General features: G+C 44.3%; 1 protein-coding gene across 1 annotated transcript in view; it reads right to left on the bottom strand.

Moving 5' to 3' along the window:
* ints1 (integrator complex subunit 1) overlaps positions 1-13,708 on the bottom strand; it is a 160,316-nt gene extending 146,608 nt beyond the window's left edge. Inside the window, exons 1-3 of the mRNA XM_069928346.1 lie at positions 13,621-13,708; positions 8,960-9,069; positions 7,761-8,030 (exon numbers count right to left, since the gene is read on the bottom strand). Coding sequence (XP_069784447.1) covers positions 7,761-8,030; positions 8,960-9,014 — 325 coding nt within the window. The 5' untranslated portion in view covers positions 9,015-9,069; positions 13,621-13,708. The remainder of the gene's footprint in view (positions 1-7,760; positions 8,031-8,959; positions 9,070-13,620) is intronic.
* Between the last annotated feature and the right edge of the window lie 3,125 nt (positions 13,709-16,833).

Genomic DNA, 16,833 nt, shown 5'->3' with positions numbered 1-16,833 from the left:
TTCTTGACTGAGAATGATAATTCTGTAGTCATTTTGTGTTATGGGATGCACTAAAAGCTTATTTAAGAGGGAGGATTATTAGTTATACTACTAAAGTTAAGAAACAGTATATGGCAAATAGTTTAGAACTGGAGAAGCAATTTGCTGAATTGGAGAAGGAATTTCAGAAAGATGTGACAGAAGATTTTTTAAAAAGTGGTTTTGGCTAATCTGAAACTACGTATTAACACATTGCAAACTTATCAATTTGAGCATTTAATTAATCGATCTAAGCAGTGTTATTACGAGTTGGGTGAGAGAGCACATAAGGTACTTGCATGGCAGTTAAAGACCGAACAGGTATCACGGATTATTAATGCTGTTAAAAAGAACTCAATAGTTACCTATAAACCTCAGGAAATTAATGACCAGTTTTATTCATTTTATCAAAAATTATATACTTCTCAGGGGAAACAGGATAGTGGTTCTATTGAATCTTATTTATCCAAATTAACGTTACCAGCATTAAAGGAGGAAGATGTTGTGGAATTGGAAGCTCCATTTACAGAATTTGAGATTATGGAAGCTATACAGGAGATGCCAAATGGAAAGTCACCGGGAGACGACGGATTTTCTGTGGAATTTTATAAATTTTTTAATGAAGATTTATCCTCTGTGTTTGAGGATGTATTACAACAAGTAACTGAAGAGCATGAGTTACCGGAATCTTGCTCCAGTGCTTTAATTACTCTAATTCCGAAAAAAGATCGAGATCCATTGCAAGTGTCTTCATATAGACCTATTTCTCTACTGAATGTAGACTATAAAATTATAGCAAAAGTGTTAGCAAATAGACTTGCCAAGTATTTAACTAAATTGATACATATTGATCAAACAGGTTTTATTAAAAATAGAAATGCATCAGATAATATCCTTTGATTGATTACTTTGGTCAATGCATGTTGACAGCAGCATTGCGGAAAAAGTCTTTGACAGGGTTGAATGGGAATTTTTATTTAAGGTGTTGGAGAAGTTTAAATTTGGCCCTTTTTTTATTAGTTGGTTTGATGTATTATATATTTTTCCTTTTTTTAGCTCTCCTTAAGAGAGTGGCTGATGGGGTGGGAGGGGTATATTTTTTTCTCTTTTTTTTGTTTTTTTTTCTCTGTGTTTATGTTTTTAATTTTCTTTTTTATATACAATTATATAAAATTACTTATATTGGATTGTACACTGTTTTTCTATTAACGATTTGTAAACTAAATAAAGTTTTTTAAACAGTGCAAACATTCATATAAACCCCCTTACAACAATAGAAAAGTGCATGAAAGGTAAGGCAGTGTCTTTGGTTTGTTGATTATTCAGGAATTTGATGGCAACGGGAAAGAAGCTGTCCATGACCCGCTGAGTGCTCGTCTTTAGGCTCCTCTATCGTTTTCCCTGATGATAGTAGAGTGAAGAGGGCATGGACTGGGTGGTAGAGGTCTTTGAGGATAGAGGCTGCTTTTATAAGACACCATTTCTTGTAGATGTCCTTGATGGAGTGAAGTCTGGTGCCAGTGATGTCGCAGGCCGAGTTAACAACCCTCTGGAGTTTTTTTCTTGTACTGAGAGATGGCGCCTCTATACCAGTCAGTGATACAACCAGTCAGAATTCTCTCCATAATACAATTGTAGAAGTTTTCAATAGTCTTTGGTGACATACTGAATCTCCTCAGACCCCTCACAAAGTATTGCCGCTGGCAAGCCTTCTTTAATTGCATCGACATAGAGGCTCTGGGACAGATTCTCGGAGATGTTGACACCCAGGAACTTTAAGTTCTTGACCCTCTCCACTACTGAGCCCTCGATGAGGACTGGATCGTGTTCCCCAGACTCCCTCCTGAAGTCCCCAATCATCTCCTTGCTTTTGCAAATGTTGAGCGCAAGGTTGTTGTAACACCATTCAACGAGCTAAACTATCTCCCTCCTATTCGCTTCCTCATTGCTGTTCGTAATTCTGCTGACAACTGTGGTGTCCTCAGCATGTTTGTAGATAGCATTGGAATTGTGCCTGGCCACACAGTCATGGATGTATAATGAGTAGAGCAGTGGGCTAAACACGCATTGGGGTGATTGTGGTCTTCCGATGAGGAAGTCAAGGATCCAGTTGGAAGAGGGGGGTGGTGTGGTGCAGAGACCCAGAGTCTGTAGTTTCTTCACCAGCATTGAAGGGAATATGGTGTTGAAGGATGAGCTGTAGTCGATGAAGAGTGATCTGTAGTTGATAAAGAGCAGCCGTATGTGTGAGTTGTTGTTTTCAATGTAATCCAGAGCTGAGTGGAGAGCCAGTGTGTCCAAATCTTTGCTTAGGTACATGTTAATTCTGGCCATGACCAGCCTCTCAAAGCATTTCATCACAGTAGAAGTTAGTTGTTGAGGCAGCTCACACTGGTCTTCTTGGGCACTGGAATGATGGATGCCCTTTCAAGCAGGTGACAACCTCTGACTGCAGCAAGGAGAGGTTGAAAATGTCCGTGAGCATTCCGGCTCATTGGTTGGCACAGATTTTCAGTACCCTGCCAGGATCACCATCAGGACCTGATGTCTCACGAGGGTTATCCCTCTTGAATGATGTTCTGATGTTGTCCTCAGAGACAGATATGGCAGGTTCTCAGCCTTTGCAGGGATTCTGGTAGCCATTGTTTAGTTCTCCTTCTCAAAGCGGGCATAGAAGGTAATGAGGCATCACAGCCATCCATGGTGTTTGCCTGTAATGGCCTGCACTCTTTGTCATAGCTAGCATGTCTCTGCCTCCAGCTTCCTCCAGAACTGCCACTTGGCTTCAGAGATGGCCTTCCGCAGGTTGTACCTGGAGATCTATATCCCCTGCTTTAAACACCCTTGATCTTGCCCTCAGCAGGTTGCAAATCCTCGGATTCACATGTGTGTGGGAACACACTCATCCACGCAGGTCTTGATAAAGTCAACAATTTCTGTGGCATATTCATTCACGTCGATGGATGAGTTCTTGAATATGTTCCAGCCCACTGATTCATAACAGTCCTGCGGACGCACCTCCACCTCCCTCTACCATACTTTTGCCATCTTTACCACTGGTACTGTGGTCTTCAGTTTCTGCTTGTCCACCGGGAGTAGAAGTACAGTCAGGTGGTCAGACTTGCCAAAGTAAAGTCGTGGTATGGCTCGGTATGAATTCTTCATGGTGGTGTAGCAGTGGTCAAGTGTGTTGGCTCCCCTGGTCTCACATGTGACATGTTGGTGGTCGTTTTTCCAGAGACTTCTTCAGGTTGGCTTGATTAAAGTCCCCTACAATGATCGGGAAGGCATCAGAATGTGTTGTCTCATGGCATTTATCACAGTGCTCAGACCTCCAATGCCAGCCTGACGTAGCCTGGGGCGGAATGTATGCTGCAACCAGGATGATAGCAGTGAACTCCCTTGGCAGGTAGAATGGGCGGCACTTGGTCGCTGGATGTTCCAGGTCAGAGGAGCAGGACTAGGACAAAACCGTGATATTTGCGCATCATGATGAATTGATGATGACATAAACGCCGCCTCCCTGGTATTTCTTGACACTGCTGTCTGGTCATCACAGTGGAGGGTGTAGACCTCAGGCTGTAGCACTGTATCTGGAATGTCTGCATTCAACCATGTTTCTGTAAAGCGCATCACACAGTACTCCCTGATGTCTCTCTGATGCTGAAGTCTGGCTTGGAGTTCATCAAGTTTGATCTCCAAGGATTGTACATTGGCCAGGAGGATAGTAGGGAGCGGAAGTCTCAGGGCCTGGCATCTCAGCTTAACCTATAGACCTCCATTGCGTCCACATGGTCGGGTCTTCTTTACATGGTTTGTGAGTCTGCTGCTGGTCATGCAATGTCCTTTTAAATCTCCCACTATGTTTAAACGTACTGAGCGTCTCCTGTTTGTGACTCCCGCAAAGTTTAAATGGCTCGATCACTTGCTGTCTAAAACTCCCACAGTGTTTCACTTGCCTGAGCGTTGGCTTTTTAAAAGGTCCTGTGGTCCGATGGAGACTACCAATTCTTCCAATTCTGAGGACTGCCAGCGATCTCAGGATATCCTTATTAACAGATAAGTTTAATTTTATGTTTCTGGTTCTGGGGTTGAAAGAGAGAGTGGGAGACTCCAGTGATCCTCTCTGGCATTCTGATGGTCCTGTAGATTGACCCCTCCCCCCAATCTATTTCCCAGCAGCAACTGTACCTCACCGTGATGCAGCCTGCCACGACGCTCTCGATAGAGCCCCTGTAGAAAGATGACATAACGGTGGCTGGTAGCCTTGCCTGTTTCAGTCTTCTCAGGAAGTGAAGTCGCTGCTGCACCTTCCTGGAAAATGAGGAGATGTGTGTTGACAATAGGTCACTAGTTCAGTGAACTCCAAGGAACTTGGTGCTCTCCATAAGAGAGTTGTTGATACATAGTGGAGGGTACCCGTAGCCTATGTGAGCCCTTGAACCAGAAGATGCCAACAGCCCTCAGTCTGTGAGGGTCCTTCAGCCATCGAGCCCATCGCTGAACTGTTGCCACGGTCACTTTCTCTGTACAGTTGTCTCCCATGCTTCTCCTTCTCAACAGTGGGTCTTCTCTCCGTCTCTGTGGCCATATGCCATCCACTGCTCTCCCGGAGTCTGCAACCCCTCGAGCTATGCTGCCTAGGGCAGGCTTCGGCACGGACTGACATGGATGCAGAATTTTAAAGAAAACCATCAGCTCCTTTCACAGGCAATTTAAAGCCTGCATGGAGCCATCGACATCAGGACCAGCGCTGCACCCTGCAGAGTTGCGCTGTGTTTCTGGTCCCCGCTCTCCCAGGTCTGCACAAGCGGCAGTGCTGCCATTACTTCGAGAGTGCTTTACTATCTGAAGCGTTACCTTTCAAACCAGGCCTTGAACCAGGTCCAATATGTCCTCTCATGTGGACACAAAGGATCCTGGAAACTATTTTGAAGAACAGCACTCATCCATCACCTAACATCGCGGAAGCAGAGTAAACGGCCAGCAAATCATTATCTGTTGCAGCCTCCAATCATACCCCCTCAGAATGCCTGGCCCTCCACTCTCTCCACACTCATCCCAACTTCACTATCAAACCCACAGACAAGAATAGTGCTGTTGTGGACTGATGTACTGACCTCAGATGACAACTTTCAGACATCTCTTACTTACCCCTCCAACAGGACCCCACCATTGTATCATGCACCATCACGGACCCAACATTTCAGGTCACCTCCCTAGCAAGGCCTCCAACCTTTTTGTTTTCCAACTCCCACAATGCCCATTTCTACCTCAGATCCACAAACCCAATTATCCCAGTAGACCCATCATGTCTGCTTGCTCCTGCCACACCGAATTGCAATCTACTTATCTCAACTCCATTTTGTCCCCTCGGTCCAGTCCCTCCCAACCTCCCTGAACTCGATCGCCTCATGTTTACCGTGGACATCCAATGACTCTACACGTCCATCCCCCATACAAAAGACCTCAAAAAGCCCTTTGTTTCTTTCTCGACCACAGATCCAACCAGTCCCCCTCCAGCAGGCAGAACTTGTCTTCACCCTCAACAGCTTCTCCTTTGTCACATCCCACTTTCTCCAGGTCAAAGGGACACCCTAGCTATCCCTGCCTTTTTTTTTGGATACATGGAGCAATCCATACTACAAGCTACACAGGCAGGGGCCTTCATTTCTTCCTCTGCTACATTAATGACTACTTTGATGCTGCTTCATGTACCCATGATAAACTCGTCTACTTCATCCATTTTGCTGCCAACTTCCAGCCCGACCTCAAATTCCATTGGCCCATCTCTCGCAACACTCTACCTTTCCTCAATCTCTCTCGTTCCATCTTGGGAGACAAACTCTCAACAAATATAATCTACAAACCCACCAACTCCTATAGCTACTATGTCCTTCTTCTTCAAACAACATGGCTTTCCCTCTACCAGCAACAACTCTGCCCTCACCCACATATCCTCCATTACCCGCGTATATGCCTTGACCCTCTCCGTTCCTGTGTGCAACAAGAACAGGATTCCCCTTGTCTTCCCCTACCACCTCAACATTCTCCATGTCCAACATATCCTCCTCCACCATTTCAACCACCTACTATGTGATTCCACCACTAGAGACATATTCCCCTCTCCTCCCCTCTCCACATTCTGCAGTGGCCATTCCCTCCGTGACTTCCTCGTCCACTCCTCCCTCCCCACCAATCATCAACTTGGTATCTACCCCTGTGACCGCAGGAGATCCTCCACTTGCACCCACACGTCCTCCCTCACCACCACTCGGGGCCCCAAAGAGTCCCTCCAAGTGAAGCAACATTTCACTTGTGAATCTGCAGGGGCCATCTACTCTATCAGGTGTTCCCATTGTGGTCTCCTCTACATCGGAGAGATTGGTCGCAGACTGGGAACAGATCATTTTGTTGAGCACCTCGGCTCTCTCCACTGCGACATCATGAATCTCCCAATTGCCACACATTTCAATTCCCCATTCCAATCTCTCATTGACATATCTGTCCATAGTCTCATCACTGCCAGACTGAGACCACCCACAAATTGGAGCATCAACACCTCATCTTCCAACTGGACACTCTTCAACCAGATGCCATTAACATTGACTTCTTTGGCTTCTGTTAAAATCCCCTCCTCCCTTTCTTCTTCCCCAAGCTCGCTCTCTCTCTCTCAATTCTACAAATCATATCTCACTCAGAATGAGGGCTCATTTCCTTCACTTTCAAATGTAATGCTTTTGAACGGCACTTGAGTTAAACATGAGTGTCTGGAGATGGTGTATTCAAGTGTAATTCGAGCCTAAGCCCAAAACATGGTTACCCTTTATTTTCTATGTATGTTGCATGGCCTGCTGAGTGTCTCTAGCATGTATGTTGAATTACTTACAAACTACAATGTTTGATTCTCTTTCCACAGATGTCCAATTTGGCAAGTGCTTTCAGCATTTTGTGTCTTATTGCTGGTTGCAAAAAATACCTCATGGCACTGATCAAAACAGGACAGTTCTGCCAATTGACCTCACCAATACTGATCCCTGAGGCTATAATACCAAAACAGGCTATCAGATCATTAATACAGCAGATTACCTGGTTACTGGCTTTGTTGGTTCATTGATAACTACGTTCAAATTGACAGCCATATTTTCAACATTAATGACAATCCTGACTTCACTTAATAAAAAAGATAAAACACAATGCTGGAGAAATTCAGCAGGTCAAACAGCATATACTTTATACAGCAAAGATAAAGATAAAAAAACCAATGTTTTGGGTTTGAGAAGGTATGAGCGAAATATAGGCAGTCACCTGAACAAGTGGGAGAAGCACATTCCCAAAGGCAGAATGGATAAGGGAGGGCACACCTGCAAACAAGGAGGGGAAGGACTCTGTGAATGGAGAGATGGAGATGAAGGGCTCAAGCCGAAATGTCGGTTTTGTATCTTTATCTTTGCTATATAAATTAAACTGTTTGGCCTGCTGAGTTTCTCCAGCATTGAATTTTTACTTCAATCACGGTGTCTGTAGACTTTCATGTTTTTCTTCTTCACTTGACAATGCTGGTCAGAAAGATGGTGACAAATATCTGGAGGCTATGAAAAGTCCAATAAAGTACTAACTCTATTTTATTTAGATGGATTGAGTTAAATGGCTAAAACATTAGCAGAAACAAAAGCAACTGAGAGAATGGTGCACAATCCCAGGCTGACAGATGTGAACATTCTAACTTCCACAGCTCCTACCTTCGATTGGTACAACAGATGGCTCCTTAATTGAAGGAGAAATAGCTCGTTTCTCAGCGACGGCAGCTTCAGCCAGGCGCCCTAACGCACTCAGTGGAGGGGTGGAAGAGATCTTTGGACGCTTTGAAAGGCCAGAGGTTGAGGCTCCCTCTCGCTTCCGATCAGACTGCAGTCCTGCCTGCGTTGGTTTCAACAGTGCTGCAGGTGCCTTGACGTCAGAGGCCTGACTCTTTGAACCGAGAGCTATAAAATCTCCAGGTGGAGGATGGCCTGAGAAGATGCAAAGGATTGTTCAAAGTTAAGGAATCTAAAGAAATATAAATGGGAATAAAATAGATCAAAGAAACTGCCCACTCAAAATTTAGATTTACATGGATGGCATTAGGAATGAGATGCCCTTTGGCACTCTCCTTTCAAGACTTCAGGACGGCTGACAATTTTCTCTTCTAAATACTCTCTCTAAACTGGGACTTATGGGCCAGCATCAGACAAGGATGCACAAACTAAAGCTTAAGATCAACCAGGTTCTCAATAAATGTCCTACTCTTATGGTTACAGTCTCAGTTTCAACTCCAAAGTTCCTTAGTTCTGTTTTGTGCTAATGCTCAGTTCAGACTTTTGAAGAAGACATACCCTGATCCAAGTCCAACTTCAATACCCAATATCAGAACTAAATGAAAATTTCTAACTCCAGTGAGGTCTCAATAAGGTGGATGCAGAGGCAATGTTTTCTTTTGCAGGAGAATCTAAAATGAGCATAAAGAAAGAGGGTCGCCCATTTAAAAGAGAAATATGGCAAAATTATTTCTCTCATTAGAGTCAAGGATTTTTGAACTCTTCGTCAAAGCAAAGGCTTTGAAAATGTTTAAGCCAAAGGTGCATACCAGATGGAGGCAGCATAAAGATTATTGTGGGTGGGCAGGCTGGCAGAGTTACAAACAGATCACAAAGGATCTTATTAAATGGAAGAAATGGGACAAGGAAATGTCACCACTTAAACGTTAAAATGTTAGGATTACTTAGATGACATAGTGATGAAGAGCAGTAAATTCTACAAATTAAGAGCATACTTTTAATTCATAGACTTGCAAAGCCACCACATGAAGGTGCACACTTTTTACAGTTCAACATAACAACATTGAACATTTTTCTTGCGTTAGGAACAAATTTGCTCACTTTGTAAAGAACGCATCACTCACCACTGGGTTTGGCACTGCTGGGCCGCCGGATGGCAACAGCTTTTGGCCGGTTCATCCTGATGAATTGAGCACCTTGCCTTTCCTTATTAATTAGAAGCGACTGCCTCTGCCTGTCAGGAAAAAAGTATAAATATGCAGAAAGCATGAAAAAAGTAAAAGAAATGCTGAAATTGCTGTAAAATCTGAAATAAAATGTAAATATCAGGCTGATGTCCATAAAAGATTGTCTATATCATATGGAATCCTTCAAAATGTAAAGCAGCTGTCAGAATAGAATAATTTTATATGAAAATCAAAAATGATTTTTTTTTAACCTGTTAAATAATACTTGTTAAATAAATGTTACAAATGTTATGGGCCCAGAGGACCCCAAAACCCAGCAGCAACAGAAATTCACCAAGTCAAATGGTTACTTAAACAAAAGTAGATTTTAATTTTCTTTAAACATAAAAACAGGATCAAACTTTAACTTATTACTATCAACTTAACCCCCTTCTAATTCTAAGCGCACATGTACGTTTATGTGTGTGCAAGTTCAGAAAAGTTCTTTGATTTGCAATCCAATCTCACTTCTCACTCCTCCAAGTTCACTGGTATCAGGCAATTCTTATACTGTGCACAGAATTTAACATTTATGAATTTTTAACACGCTTTGGTGCTTAAAGTTAATTGGTTACAGCTCAGGAAGGTTCTTGTTGGTTTCAGAGAGAGATTTGTTGATCGTTGGACACACAAAAACTCATTCCCTCCAATCAGTCACTTCTGTATTTTGCCGAAGAAACTTGCCCCATCAGGGTTTTCCAAATGATAACCTCTTCTTCTGCAGGTCACCACAGAATTCCTTTTGTTTTCCATATTTCATGTGAAACACTCCAGCCAAGCATTTCCTCTCCAGGGTTTTCAACAGGCTGAACTCGGAATTCACAACCCGTCTTCAAAATGGGGTTTCAACAAGCTGCCACCTTGCAGAAACCAGTTTTCTCTCTCAGAGAAAGCCTCTTTCGTCTTTTCTCTCTCTCTCTCTCTCTGCTTGCAAAACCACATGACCTTCTTAGAACAGCAAACTGCAACCAGACAGAATGCGGAACCGGTCGCAAACTTCTGAGTCCATTCATCTGTGGCTTACAAAACAATAATCCATTACTCCACAGCATGTCCAATGAACACCTACTTGTGAAGTCTCAAATCTTCAAAGATTTTGCAAAGGCACTCAGAGCCAGGATTGTCCCGGCTTGAGCAAAGCCCTGGCATTTTAAATGAGATCTGTTTTGTGAAGTGTTTGTGTTTGTTTGTGACCTACACTAAACCCCACAATCTTTCTCTTTCAAAAACATATCTTATATACAATATAAAATATGATATAATCCATCACACAAGTGTATTTACACAATAAACCTTTTTAAAAAAAGAACATAACTTTCTAAATTTAATTTTAATTTAGAGGTTCAGCACAGTAACAGTCCCGACTGACCAACAAGCTCACAGTGTCCAAAGACGTTCATGTGACCAATTAACTTAGTTACTCCACATGTTTTTGAGGGTGAGCGGAAATTGAAGCACAAGGAGGAAACCCATGAAGTCACGGGAAGGACGTAGAAATTCCTTACAGACTGTGGTGGATTCAAACCCATGTCGCTACTGCTGCAAGTGTTGTGCTAACCATGTCGCTCTTATTACAAAATTTTTTCAATCATTTCACCCCCAAAATAATTCTTCATTCTTAACATCTTAGACATAACACTATTTTTAAAAAAATTTTACAAAATACCATCAGGGTACAGGTCCACACAGTGGTCTACATGGCTCAGAAGGTGCAGGTGAACAGTCCGGAGGACATTTAAGACCACAATTTTGAAGGTCAGGCAAGGAAACAGAGGCTGATAGCCCAGTGCAGACCTTTGGGAGCCCATGCACCATCATCGATGCCATATTTGAAGATCAATATACAAATGTGCTGGAGAAACTCAGCAGGTCACTCCAAGGAATAAAGTCCTAATCTGTTTAACCTTTCCCTGCAACTCAGTTCTCCAAGTTCAGCAACATCCTAGTAAGTCTTCTCTGCTCTCTCAATCTTATTGACATCTTTCCTTTAGCCAGGTGATCAAAACTACATACAGTACTCCAAATATGGCCTTAGCAATGGCTTATACAACTTCACCATGACATCCCAACTCCTACACACAACCTTTTCATCTATGAAGGCCAATATGCCAAAATCTCTCTTTACATCCCTATCAACCTGTGATGTCACTTTCAGGGAATTATGTATCTGTATTCGCAGATCCCTCTGTTCTACTGCACTTGTTAAAGTCGAGCTCCTGTCAAAATACAAAAAGTACAACCAAGCCACACAGTACAAAACACAGTCTTTTATGAGTTACACCAGCGGGTATGAGAGGTACCAGTGGTGGGTGGACAGTCACCTCGCTAGTACTGTCTGGAATATCCTTGGTTGCTCTCTCTCTCTCTCCTAGCTTACTGGCAAAGTCTGTGTGATGGTTTCTTCATCACAATTCAATTCCCACAACTAGATATTCTATAGCTAATATTCTACAGACTCCTCAGTGCCCTTCCATTTACCTCTCCTGTCTTGGTTTGTCCTTCCAAAATGCAATACTTCACACTTCTCCTGCATTAAATTCCAGCTGCCATTATTCATCCCATTTTTCCAGCTGGTCCAGATCCCTCTCCAAGGTTTGAAAACTTTCTTCACTGTCCACAACGCCTCCAATCTTTGTGTTAAATGCAAATTTCCTAATCCATTTTACCACATTATCATCCAAATCATTGATATAGATGACAACAATAGTCCCAATACCGATCCCTGAGATCCCAGACTTAGAAGCAATCAATCAACCACCACCACCTTCTGGGTTCTCCCGTCCAATGTCGAATCCAGTAACTACCTCACCATGAATACCTCGCGCTTGAACCTTCCAGACTAACCTTGTCAAAGGCCTTACTAAAGTCCATGTAGACAACTTCCCCATAGCCTCTCCTTCATCAACTTTCCTGGTAACCTCCTTGAAAAACTGAAGGGGTCGAGCGTGGGCCATGAGCATGGTGAGAGTACGCCGTGACTGTGGTAAAACCGTGCGTGGGTAAACTCCTGTTGTCACATGGAAGCTAATACCAGGAACCAGACAATGTGGTCGTGTCAGCTCTATTCTGCCATCATATGCTTTTTTTGGATAAAACAGGTACAGTGAAACTCAGATGAGATAATTTTTTATTTAGACTGAAAAGGGGATACTAAATCTGAATAAAGTAACCATGACCTACCACACACAATGTCATGTTGACTATCCCTAATCAGTACCTGGCTAGCCAATTGCTGTATATCCGATCTCTTGGTATACTTTGCAATAATTTACCTACTACTGATGTCAGATTCCCTGGACTACAATTTCCAGGGTTACTTTTTTAAACAATGGAACAACATGAGCTAATCTCCATCCTCCAGCACCCCACCAGATCACACAACATTTGCAAATAATTTCTTTCAAGACAAGGCATGTCTAATGACAATGTGTAGAAACAACAAGGTGATATAGTGGTGGTGACGGTAGATTGAGACAACAATGTAAAAAAGTTAAATGATGAGAATGTATTGATATGACTGACTCTATGAATGTAAAAAATCTTGAACAGTTTTCTTGTTTTGTAAATAATTAATTGTCAATAAAATATATTTTTGGAAAAAAATGCAAAGGAAGTTATGAGTAACAAAAACAGGAAGGGGGTATGGAAGAGAAGAAAGAGGAAAGACAAAAGGAAAAAAAAAGTACAGGCCAACATAAAATAAGTGAATACAGGTGGGAGGGTAGAAAAGAAAATTAAGAAAATAAAATTAAGTGACAGGGGAAGAGGGCGGAGGCTTTTGTGTATTATACTTGACCCTAACATCCACAGACATTTTTGTTGAGCCCGATGAGAGTTTCTTATCAGATACAGTACAATGTGCAGATGCACCAAGATTCTTTCTTACTGCAGTCTCACACGAGACGGAATATGATCCCTCCTTGGATGTGAGGCCTGCTTTGGCCATCATTTGACGGAGGGAGCAACCCGGTGATATTAACATCAACTTCTCTGGTTTCTGGTAACCTGCCCACCTTTCCCTTCCCCTCCGCTCTCCACCCCCTTCCCTCTCTATTCACCTAGCCATCCCTCCTCCCCCTGTCTGCTGCGGTGGTCTCCTTCCATTCTCCACCTATTACGTCCTGCATTTGGGACTGTGCTTCTCTTCCCCATCCCCCCTTTACCTTTTTGTTCGGATGCCTGCCGACATTTTTGCATACTTTGATGAAGGGCTCAAGCCCGAAACGTCGGTTATGTATCTTTATCTTTGGTATAAACAGAACACTGTTTGACCTGCTGAGTGTCTCCAGCTTTGCGTTTTTACAGTGTACAGATGCACTAAGATTCTTTCCTACTACAGCCTCACAAGTACTGAACTATAGAGATGAGACATGACCCCACCACCCCCCCCCCCAACCCCCTACCCGGGCAAGGAGCTGGGGTGGGGTGATCACCCTCAGCGAGTGCCAGATCCCAGGTGCGAGCCGGCGGCCGCGTATCCTGGACTATGATCCGGTCTAAAGGAGGCCCTCTCACCTACCCCCGAGGGTTTAGGGGCGCCAGGTAGTCACTGCCCTCACCTGAACCCAGGCGGCCGCTGATCCCGAGCCCTGAGGCGGCGTCCGGCGCACAAATCCTTCCCCCGGCGGCGCCCGCGCGCTCACCCGGAGCCCGTTTGCCGAGCATCCGCCGCTCAACGGGATCTGCGTGCTGATTGGCCCTCGGCCGCCATTCCGCCTACTCTGCGACGTGATTGGCCCTCGTTCGTCCGCCACTCAACGGGCTCTGCATTCTGATTGGCTGCGGTCAGGACGAACGTCTGCGGAGGTGCAAGTGTTCATCAGTGTGACCGTGTGCACCCTGGCGGGGACGCGGGTGGGCCGTGACCGTGTGCACCCTGGCGGGGACGCGGGTGGGCCGTGACCGTGTGCACCCTGGCGGGGACGCGGGTGGGCCGTGACCGTGTGCACCCTGGCGGGGACGCGGGTGGGCCGTGACCGTGTGCACCCTGGCGGGGACGCGGGTGGGCCGTGACCGTGTGCACCCTGACGGGGACGCGGGTGGGCCGTGACCGTGTGCACCCTGACGGGGACGCGGGTGGGCCGTGACCGTGTGCACCCTGACGGGGACGCGGGTGGGCCGTGACCGTGTGCACCCTGACGGGGACGAGCGTGGATCGTGACTCCGGCGAGAGTGCACTGTGACTGTGGGGAGCGTGGGCCGTGACAGTGGCGAGACTGAGCATAGGCTGTGAGCAAAGTGAGAGTGCACCGTGACCGTGGCGAGTGGGCACCCTGAAGGGGTCGAGCGTGGGCCGTGAGCACGGTGAGAGTACGCCGTGACTGTGGCAAACCCGTGCGTGGGTAAAGTCCTGTTGTCACATGGAAGCTAATACCAGGAACCAGACAATGGGGTCGTGTCAGCTCTATTCTGCCATCATATGTTTTTTTTGGATAAAACACAGGTACAGTGAAACTCAGATGAGATTTTTTAAATTTAGACTGAAAAGGGGATACTAAATCTGAATGAAGTAAATTATGAAAACATGAGGTGTGAGCTGGCTATGGTAAACCAGAAATAATAACTTTTAATGAACATAGTTTACAAAATATATACTTTTTTATAAGAAAGTAGTCCTGCTTTGGTTAGAAATAGAAGTTAATGTGATGACTTTTCAAATAGGAAAAGCTTATAAGTTTACAGAAATAAAATCCTTGGGATTTGTAAAGTATGAAAATCAAGCTAAAGAGAACTAAGGAATATTAGCATCTTCTAAAGATATTGAAATACAGTAAATAAATGTCATGAGTCTCTGTCAGGAAATTATTTTGGGGTATAAAGGTTGCAGAATAAAACAGGATACTTACTCAACATCATGGATAACTGTAGTTCAAGGGTGATGAGAAGCTGAAATTAGTGTGATTTGTCAAGACATCTGCAAAGAAACTAACTGATTGCTACATCAATCCAGAAAGGGGGGGGGGGGGGGGGGTCTTCTGGCTGTCTGAAACAAGCTTGCACTATCTGGCATCAGATCCAGGTCACCAAGAAGGAGGGAACAGATCTTCATGTGGTGTTCCTGGACCTCGCCAAAGTCTTTGGCTCGGTCCCTCATTACCTCCTCTGGACTGTTTTCAACTTCTTTCTTCAGTGGCCCTCACAAGCCTTGTTAAGGCCTACTTCCAGGATGTGCAGTTATGTTTGACAACTGCAGACTACACCACAGCGTGGTGTACACCATGTCTCTGCTAGCCTACACCATGGCCATGGGGGTGATCATTGGAGTATCTCGATGGGTGGTTGGAGGAAATCGATAATCTGGGCTGTCGTGTCCTGGTTGAGGGTGCTGACCACATAGTAGTAGTGCTTGTTGTCCTCCTCCGAGATCCTTTGGCGAACTTTGCCTTGGCTTGCTGGAGCCACACCCATGTTTGGGCGGTCCAGAAGCAGGGCAGTTTCAACACTATGGTGTTGATCTCAGGTTGTTGCCGTTTGGACCAGTCAGGGTCGCTACTGTTGTTACAGCCAGGTTATGTGTCACAGTTATAACTCCTGGACTGTAGCTCGAAACTTGCACAGAAATGAAGACATGCATGCCTGTAGAGTGTATTCAACACTGAGTTTATTCAGGGGCAGCTCTGCCTTTTATAGAGAGCTCAGCCAGATTGCCACTTGGGTGTGGCTTGAGCGGACCGGCCACTGATTGGTCGGTACCTGCATTTGGGGCCCCTGTGATCCGCCAGCAGTGGTTGGCCCGTTCCACCGGTGGCCTATGGAAACGGGCGTCTCCAGTTGCTGCATTCAACAGCCACTTCTGGTGTTGGCCTGAGCTGCGGGCCGCTACACTACGTGTACTGAAGCTAAGAATCTGGCGTAGATTGGTTGATAATGAGTTTGTTATATACATTGTACAATATACATATGCACCTGAATTCTTGCTACAGCTGAACATTGTTTTAAAAAAAAAACTGTAAAACATCTAAAATAAACAGCATACAAGTACTTAATTGAATTAAAAAGACAACAAATATGTAAAAGATTAAAAGATAATAAATATTCAGTTATCCCAGGGGTGGGGGGGAGAATAGTGTAATCGATGGTACAGACTCATGGGCTGAAATGGCCTGTTTCTGTGCTGTATGTCTAATTTTAAAAATCTGGCTTATTCCTTAAACTAGGGCCTGAAACTTTGGCAATATATCTTTGTCTCCTATAGATGCTGAAAGGATCAGCTGAGTTACTCCAGCACATTTTAGTGTGTTTTTACTAGGAATAAATGGGCCATTTTTGAATTGGGAGAGTGGCTCAAGAGGCTACACTGAGATTGGTGCTGGGAGCTGGGGTGTTCATATAAATAATGACTTGGAGGAGTTTATCACATTTTCCTTGTGTGCTTGTGATACAAAGCTAGGTGGCAGTGTGAGCCTTAAGGAGGATGTGGAGAAGCTTGAGGTTAAATATATGTACAAAGACTTACCAGAATGAACATTTAAAAAAAAAATTTAAATGGAGAAAAGATTGCAAGGTCATTGTTTCCTGAGGAATAGAAATGGTAGGTTAGCTATCAATACAAGAAATGTTTAATTCAACAGATGCCTTTCTCTGATTAGATAGGTGAAACCGCAGCTGGAATGTTTTTCGTTTTTTAAAAAAAATTTAGACATACTGCATAGTAACAGGCCCTTTCGGCCCAGAGTCCATGCCACCCAATTACACCCAACTGACCTGCAACCCCTGGTATGTTTTGAACGGTGAGAGGAAACCAGAGCCCCTGGGGGAAACCCCACGAGACA

This window comes from Narcine bancroftii, chromosome 3 (genome assembly GCF_036971445.1).
Source record: "Narcine bancroftii isolate sNarBan1 chromosome 3, sNarBan1.hap1, whole genome shotgun sequence".
NCBI lineage: Eukaryota > Metazoa > Chordata > Chondrichthyes > Torpediniformes > Narcinidae > Narcine > Narcine bancroftii.
This window is presented reverse-complemented; position numbering and strand designations above follow the sequence as displayed.